This window comes from Euphorbia lathyris, chromosome 8 (genome assembly GCF_963576675.1).
Source record: "Euphorbia lathyris chromosome 8, ddEupLath1.1, whole genome shotgun sequence".
In the NCBI taxonomy this organism is placed as follows: Eukaryota; Viridiplantae; Streptophyta; class Magnoliopsida; order Malpighiales; family Euphorbiaceae; genus Euphorbia; species Euphorbia lathyris.
In genome coordinates this window covers 67,213,178-67,221,864 of record NC_088917.1, presented here as the reverse complement: position 1 = coordinate 67,221,864, position 8,687 = coordinate 67,213,178, and the positions used below count along the sequence as shown (strand labels likewise).

General features: G+C 35.3%; 1 protein-coding gene across 3 annotated transcripts; it reads right to left on the bottom strand.

Moving 5' to 3' along the window:
* Positions 1-316: 316 nt before the first annotated feature.
* LOC136202138 (actin-related protein 2/3 complex subunit 2A) lies at positions 317-7,152 on the bottom strand. Of its 3 annotated transcripts, XM_065992631.1 has the most exons (11): positions 6,740-7,152; positions 6,451-6,566; positions 6,217-6,283; positions 5,905-6,112; positions 5,250-5,419; positions 4,863-4,940; positions 4,513-4,645; positions 4,339-4,430; positions 3,179-3,235; positions 647-721; positions 317-565 (listed from the first exon to the last, which is right to left on the bottom strand). In XM_065992631.1, exons 2-11 carry the CDS (start codon positions 6,534-6,536, stop codon positions 530-532), a joined length of 1,002 nt encoding a protein of 333 aa, XP_065848703.1. In that variant the 5' UTR covers positions 6,537-6,566; positions 6,740-7,152; the 3' UTR covers positions 317-529. The 3 variants fall into 3 exon arrangements, with proteins under 3 accessions (XP_065848703.1, XP_065848704.1, XP_065848705.1); XM_065992632.1 differs by lacking the exon at positions 6,740-7,152 and having other exon boundaries at positions 6,414-6,554; XM_065992633.1 differs by lacking the exon at positions 6,740-7,152 and having other exon boundaries at positions 6,420-6,553.
* Positions 7,153-8,687: the final 1,535 nt, after the last annotated feature.

Below are 8,687 nucleotides of genomic sequence, written 5' to 3'. Positions count from 1 at the left end.
ACACTTTCATTTACTGCATATGTTCTCATACACCACATTGATATTTTAGCAGCTTAGAGCTGCTTTATTTATTCTATGTTAAGAGTATAATGGAGAATTAATATTGTTAATGTTAGAAGAGGAAAAATGAATTATGAACTAGCTAGGAATTATATTTTGGGATGGAAGGAAAAATTGTACTGTTTGCATTTTGTTGAATTCATAAGCTCTGAATGCCAAAGAAAATCTAACCATAAAAGATGAACTAAAACGATGCAGATATTTTTTTTGATCAACAACATTACATTAGCCAAATGCCATAGAAACATAAAAGACAGAACAAAAACAATGCGAATAATTTATTGATTGATCAATAACATTACATTAGCCAAATGTATTTATTGATGTTTAAGAAGTTATAGATATTAGAAACTACATAACTTAGATTTATCTTTATCTTTTTCTCTACAGAAAAGAAGGGTACCAAGAAAGTAGTTGGAGAAGCCTTCCTTACAGGAGGAACATCTTGAAGAAGCACACTAATCCACCTTCAATATTTATAATTAGGCCGAGATTCCTTCAGACCCTGCAATTTGGTGAAAAATATTAATGTATATATAACTACTAACCTGAATTATCAGCTGAAATAGATAGTGTCATGACATACCAGCTTTTTGAAAGATCTGCTATTAGGTGATGATTTCCTTTTCTCCTCTACACCGGGTTTTGCACGATCCAAGGTCTATAACATAACAAAGGTAAAGGCTCTTAGAATAACAAATGTATTTTTAACTATTGGAAGATATAAATTCTAAGAATCCCAGAAAGCCAAGTTCCTTGTATTAATAAATGATAATATCCTCAGAATCACTATACTCTAAAAGCACATATACTGAAGCCACTTCCGAATACAAATGTTCATTTCCATTATTTAATCGAACTTGTCACATTAACATATGGCTGTAATTAAACTGAAATGTCGAATCATGACACTGAAATCGTAAGCTACAGGAGTGAAGACCAGAAGATTTCTGGATAAAAGTGCTTTTTTCACCCCAAACTTGACACATGGACAAGTAGGACTAAACAATATTTTTTGGATAAATTGCACCCTCAACTTGGCAAAATGAGACAAATAGCTCCTTAACTTGCACATGTATCACAACTTTCATAAACTGTCAAAGAAAATGTATAATTTCAAATCCATTTTAAACACAAAAGAATGATCTTCTTACCTTAAGCAATATAAGTAAACAAAAGTTTGGACAATGGTCCTGTTAGCTGTAAGCTGATTACCTTTTGGTTAGCTGATTTGACTAGCTGATTTGATTAGCGGATTGTGTAAACTTGTTTGGTAAAACTTAGCTGATTGCTAATAACTGTTTGTGTAAAATGACAAATAAGGACATTGTGAAACATCTATTTGGGATTAAAGGGTATTAATTAGGGGGTAAAAATGTCCATAAAAAGAGATGGAACAATAAGCTAATTCAAAAAGCTCCTAAAATGAGCTTTTTCAAAATTAGCTTTTTGGATCCAATAAGATCTTCAAACCTATGTTCACCAAACACCACTATTAGAGGTTTGACTAGTCAAAACCTCTAATATGGTCCAAACCTCTAATTTTAGATCAAAAAGCTCTTTACCAAACAGGGCCAATGACTTCAACAAACACGTATCCATGAATTGAGCAAGACTTTGTCCTTTTTTTGTTTAATTATGCTGTTTTTGGTAATAAGGTCATCACACAACTTTCATAATCTAAGCGTTGTCAATAAAAAGGGCGGCCCGGTCGCACTACGCGTCCCCGCTGAGCGAGGGTCCGGAGAGGGGTCCCACCACAAGGGTGTACTGGGGGCAAGCCTTCCCCTGCCAATTTATTTGGCAAGAGGCCGCTCCTAAGACTCGAACCCGTGACCTCTTGATCACACGACAACAACGTTGTCAATGTTATAGAAAAAATATAATTTCAAATCCATTTTGAAAAAAAAAGAATGATCTTACCTTAAACAATATAATAACACAAAAGTTTGGACAAACAAGTACCCATGAAATACTTGGATTGAGCAAGACTTTGTCTTTTTTTTGTTTAATTATGTTGTTTTGGATAAAAAGGTTCATTCCTTTATTTTGAGGAAGAATTTAACATTAATGATTTGAAAAAATGTGAGTGCGGGTGTTATTTGTCCAATATGACAATTTTATGGAGGAATTTGGCCATTTATGCCTTGTCTAGGGTGAAGTGTGCTACCTATAGTGCCTGCAGCTTAGGCAAAAGAGTAACCCCTACATTAGTAAGCAGGTATGCGACAAACATAACCCCAAGTAAATGATAATCTTTTTTTTATCAAGAGAACTTTACAATAAGCAGCTGCATTGGAGGAATAGACTCCTGTCCTATGTTCGGGTATCAATTGCCACAATCTATGTGCAGCTCCTACAAAATTCAGTTCATTTCCAGCCAATATGTAGTGAGAAGTAGGAAAGCTATCTTAGGTTGTTTAAGATATGTGACTATACAATATGAATTCGTGTGGTAATTGAACAGGCAAAACGATAGTTTTGGCCACTGTACTTGGTCAAATTTTGACTTTCGACTCTTGAAGTCTGATTTGGTGACATTCACCATTTTAACTTTGATTTTTGTTAAAATGTACCCCTTATGGACGGAATTGTCTTCATAAAAATATACTTTATGTTGCACTACATGATAGCAACAGGCCATTGGCCATATATACGGCAAGTCCAAAATTTAGGCTTCACAAGTTAGTATCACCTATTGTGCGTGAGAAAATACCGGCTAGCCAACAATTTGAAAAAAGCCTTCAGCCTCTAGTAATCAATAAATTAGACGAGGGCTGCTTTTTTCAATTGGAGAAAAGTATAAGAAAAAATCTGGTCTTTCAACTCCATCTACCCGGAAACCCACCATAGGCACCATGGAGGCTTGATATTGTCACTTTTAATGCAGTTGAAAACCAGCGTCTATATGATGCTTTGAATCCATGTCCAGCTGGCAACATGGTAAAACAAAAATCTAGAAGCTGAACACAAGCTTCGAAGAGAAAATGCATTAAAATTTAATTGCTAATGAAAATTGAGACCAAACAAACAGCTACTCTTATATTAATGTTTATTTTTCATGCACGCCACATAGCCCATAGAACTCAGTAAGGTAACTAGACAGATTAAAGTTTACCTGAATAAGAGACTCCACACGTCGTCGCATGCGAGTATGCATGAAACCTTCTGAACACTGTCAAGGAATGCCAAGAAAGTTGAGACCAAACAAACAGCTACTCTTATATTAATGTGGCTTAAGTGTGCAAATGTCAAGGGTAATTAGGTTAAAAGCTTCAAAGCTAGTATAGCAGCAATCCAATGCCATATAAAAAGAATTTCAGAAAGAAATTTCAAAAGAATATAACATGAAAAGGGAATAATGCATCTTCAAAATTATTTAAATAAACAATAGTATGAAAGCAAAATAATTAATAAAAACAACTTTCAGCCTCATAATATCAGTAGAGGAGCATTTGTCTTTCCCGTATCTGACAAGAATTTCGATGAGACTGGGCAACTGGTAAATGGTTCTGGCAACGGGGCTAAAGTGTGGAGAGTATGCTCTAGAAGGGAGAAAGTAGACGTGACAGGGGAGTGAGATATGGGCACGAAGGGTAGTTTTTCTGAGCTGGCTTTAGGGGCAAACGGTAGTTAAATTAGGGCTGCTACAAGGCAAGTGAGGGGATTGGGAAAAGTATAAGAGCAGGGTATTTTGGCTCTAGAGGGTAGCCTGGTTTTATCTCTTAATTTTTATGTTTGACTCTTCATTGCGATGAAGAGAAGAACTGAATCCTACAAATAAAGAGAGAACTCTCTGGTCTTATTATATTATCTTCACTTATTTCGTATGGAAATTCATTAATAAACTTCTATTTCCCATCCATCTTCTGTGTTGCTGTTAAATGCTGAATCAGTGACTTCTAACATATTCTCATGATTACAACAGATTCAGCATTAGCAGCATATTGCATAGGACATATTATGATAAACTCCATTTGATCGATCAACAGTTGATTAAACATAATGGTGACAAATAATTCGGATTTAACTAAATCTGTATAGACATGCGCAAAATGTTATAAATATTTTCAACCTATATAAGCATCAGCTGCATGGCCAGCTGGAATCATCAATAGTTAACAAAAAGCTCCTTTTTAAAAAATAATACTATGCACACCAAAACCAGCACATAGGTTCATACTCATGTTTTACAATGCGATCCCATCTTTCAAAATAGCTTATGAGAAGTTTTACATATATTAAAGAATTATTGCAATTTATGCAAGAGAACCTTACCTTAACATGATAGCTAACATATGCATGAAACGTTGATAAATTCCACACGGTGTTGTCCAACTTTTTGCCATCCACATGGCGAGGGAAAATGACTGCAAAAAAGTTTGCATCAGAATCTGTATCAGGGAGACAGTGAGAATAAAGTAAACCATCTGTGTTGGCATATGACATTACCAAATGATATGAATCCAGCATTGGCAGATAATGCCTCAGCAGGAACATCCTTCAATTCTAGAGGGGGAGTTGGAGACCAAGAACAAGGAGGAGCACTATTAAGTCCAGTCACACGTCTTGCTTCCACAAATTCCTAAGCAATATAACAACTCAATAATATTAAAATCAATTTCAAATTATCAACCAACAATAGTTTGAAGAGATGCATACTAGCTCTCAATAATTTTTAAATTGAAAGACATGTCATCTTCAAACCTAAGAGTGGCAGTTACTTCTTATCCATCACATACAAAAATGTTCATCACAAATTCCCGTAACTTACTAAACATAATAAGGTCTACATCTCATACCTGCAGAAAAGAAGTTGCAAGAGCAATATCTATGGAGTCGCTGAATCTCATAGGGAAAACTACAGTAACCTTCTCTATCTGTGACAAAACAAGTACCAAAATTTTGCTTAATTGTCATGGGTAATTATTTCTCCTATAAGAAGACATAAAAAGAACCAATAAAAATAAGTACCCACCATTTAGATACATGCTAATTTTAAAAACGAAAAGCCAATTGTTGATGACATAATGCAAGGGGAGAAGGAGAAACTTTGAGAAAAGAAAGAAAATTAAAATAAAGGATATTGGCAGAAGGCACTAATTAGCCTGCATAACTGAATGAAGTTCAAATATGTAATTTAGGTCTCAGAGTAAATTTATTTAATATAACTTATTCTTCAAACATACCTGAGGAAGAAGGAAAAAAGACTCATTTGGTCTATGCACAATAGCAAGAAGCCGATCCATGTCGGGAGCAACAGTCCTTGAAGCAAGATGTTTTAAAACTATCCTTAAAGGGGCACCTAGTACTACTTCCCTAACAGATGCAATCTTTACCAAAATAACATTTCTGCTCTCTGCATAGCATCCACATACATGTCATTATACTCAATCAACCCTTTGAAACACATGCAATCCAATCGCTTAAAATACAATCCAAATTACAAAATCATTAAAATCCTTAAGCCATCAAAATATGTAAAAAACAAATCTCAAACTTTAGGAGAAGAATTCGAAGACTTTTTATATTTGGTGTCATGAGTAATATAATATGGGTTCACCAAGATGAGAACACATGCTGAGGGCAGTAACATACATAAAGATTGATACACAAGACTAATGACATGGTTAGATATACAGTATCAAGGTTTGAAAAAGCCAATAAAGAACAATAGTCCAACAAAGTCCTAACAATCAACTAGAGCTAGCTTCCAGTAGTTAACATGCGGGTATTCGTAAGCAAAATTTTAGTTGTCTAACAAACCAACCCTATCATTTTCTCCTCTTTTAGGAACATATGAAACAGTGCTTATAATGAACTTGGAAAAAGAATTTATATAACCTTCATCTGGAGGAAGTTTTGACAAATTGATTTTCAAAGTAAGATTAAAGCCATCCCTTGGGGGGTCAAGAATTTGCACACCCACAACATATGCAGCCTTTATAGCTTCTATGGCTCCAAAAGGAAGTCCACTCATAAAAATGGTCTCTGGAGGTGGGATGGGCAATGAAACGGATAGCAGCAAGACATTTGGATTCTTCATCGAGACCTATATATTAGGCTATATAAGTAAGCCCTTCCTCAAATATAATAGCTATTGAAGAAGTTCAACGAAACTAAGAAAACTAAAGGAACAAACTATTAAAACAAAACCTGAACATGATAGCGAACATCATCAAACTCGACCCAGTGGTAATCAAGTTCAACTGCCTTCTCGAGACTGAAAATCAAATGAAATGAAATAAAATTTGAATTTTAGGGTTTCACTTCCCGATTCAAGCATTACATTTAAAAAAAATAGAATGAACAATTATGAAATAGAGCAAAAGATGTTTGGATGCAGTACACACACGCACAGAGAGGGCAAGCAATGGGAGGAAGACGCACTTTTTAGCTCGATTCGACAAGGTTTGGAGGAGAAATCTGGAAGGAGATTGCAACAAAATCATCGAATTCGAATTCATATTGTTCATTATTGCGCTCCACTTCTAACTGTTTGTGAACTGCAAAGGCAATAGAAATATGAATAGAAGTTGCCAAATCCATTACTTAGCTAAATCAAAAATTTCATCGGATAAAACCATTACTGTCAAATACAATATAAAAACGCATTAAACCCAGAGAATACAATATAGAAACCATAACCAGAAAGAAAACGAACGAAAAAAAAACTGACCTAATGCTGGCGAGAAAAATGCAGCCAGGTGGCGGAGGTCTCGGCGACTATGGCATGGGTGAGGCTGTGATTACAGTGGATTGACTTGGAAAGAGGAGAGGAGGAATGAAGGAGAAAATGAGTTAGGTATTCTAGTAATTGTAGAATGTGGCAGTCAGTTGAGAGATCATTTATGAAGTGATTTTGAATGGTCAAGAATTGAATTCTTTGATTGTTCTTCGTTTCAAATAAGAAAATGAGATTGAATTGAATCAAAATTCTTCCAAATTGAAATGTCCAAATACTCTGTTAATTAAACATCAATCTGGAGAAGGCTTTGAGATCGAAAAATCCTTTTCTTCCGACGACTGAAAAGTGTTTCAGTTTCTTCTTTCTATTTCTTCACTGTTTTGCAATCATCCCATAATTAACTTTTTTTTTAATGATTGCAAAAAAAAAAAAGTTAATTATGCGATGATTGCAAAACAGTGAAAAAAAACTTTTTTTTAATGTTGGCAGCTGCTGGGCATGGGGGGATGTTAGGTGTTTCTACCCTTTCCGTTCCTCCTTCTTTTCTGTTACCTTCTCTTCTTGAGGATAGGATTGGGGTCAGTCTTCCTAGACTGATCCCGGGTTAGGTTTTTGTTTGTTTGTTTTTTTTCTTCCCTTCTTACCAAAAAAAAAAAAAAACTTTTTTTTAATGTTAAATTGAAAGAGTTTTTTTTTTTTTTTTTTGAAACGATAAATTGAAGGAGTCTAGTATATTAAAAGCACTAATAAATCTTTTTTTTTAGGGTATTGCTATTTACCGCCCTTAAATTCCTTACTACCGCCATCTTTTGACAATTTTACCCTTTGCATAATTTTTGATTCAAAATTTGAGAAAAAAAATTTGAGAGAAAAATTTAAAATTTGGCCTAAACGGATGCGGCATCCGTTCGACCCATGGTGGGGGCGGACGCGGCACTCCGACCGACCCATGGTGGGGGCGGACGCGGCACTCCGACCGACCCATGGCAAGAACGGATGGCGCATCCGCCCCCACCATGGGCCGGGCGGATGCGCCATCCGTTCTCACCATTGGTGGGGCGGAGTGTCACGTCCGCCCCCACCATGGGCCGAACGGATGCCGCATCCGTTTAGGCCAAATTTTGAATGTGCAAAATCGTAAAATTTTTAGTGACGAAAAATGCAAAATTCCCCAATTTTTTGTGACAAAAAATACAAAATCGTCATGAAAAATATGTATTATTTTCATGAGTTCTTTGATAAAAAAACATAAATTTTAATGTTTCCGACTCGTAATCGTCCATTTTCGTGGTTCAGGTTGTTACACATCAATTATTTTCATAATTTCAATTATTGTTTTTCGGGTTTATGATTTTGGAGAGAGAATTTTTAGTTTTTGATCAAAATTATGAGAAGGGGCAAAAAAGTCCAAATGAAGGCGGTGATAGTAATTTGAGTGCGGTATTTAGCTGCTCACTTTTTTAATCAAAGATAACCATAAATTAATAAATTAATGAGCCAAAATTTGACAAAATTGTAACAATAAAACAGAAACAAAACTCGGTAATAAATTAAAAACATAAAAACAAGTAGATAAACGAGAAGATTGTGCTAACACATGTGTCATCACATTCGCTTGCCGTCGTATCCATTTGACTGAGTAAGAGTCATTTGATGTGAGAATCGATTGTATTTGAATAAGCATATCCCAAATCCAGAATCATCAACATATGTATATGTAGAATTTATAGCATCAATCACTTGTTTAATATGTAGAATTTCTAGCCATTACATAGCATGTAATAGAGCTTCGGCCTCACATTTTCTTGTTGTTGGACAACATAACATACCCACACATCTCCCTATTATAAACTGCCCATTTGCATCCCGTACTGCTGCTCCCATCCTTGCACAACCATCAACGTTAAAATATGCGGCATCAACACAATACGAGAGAAGT

Coding starts and splice junctions, on each gene's coding strand:
- LOC136202138 (XM_065992631.1), bottom strand. CDS start 6,536: ATGAACAATATGAATTCGAATTCGATGATTTTGTTGCAATCTCCTTCC. Junction 6,284..6,450: donor TTGTCGAATCGAGCTAAAAA/GTGCGTCTTCCT, acceptor TTTGATTTTCAG/TCTCGAGAAGGCAGTTGAAC. Junction 722..3,178: donor GTGTGGAGTCTCTTATTCAG/GTAAACTTTAAT, acceptor GTTATGTTATAG/ACCTTGGATCGTGCAAAACC.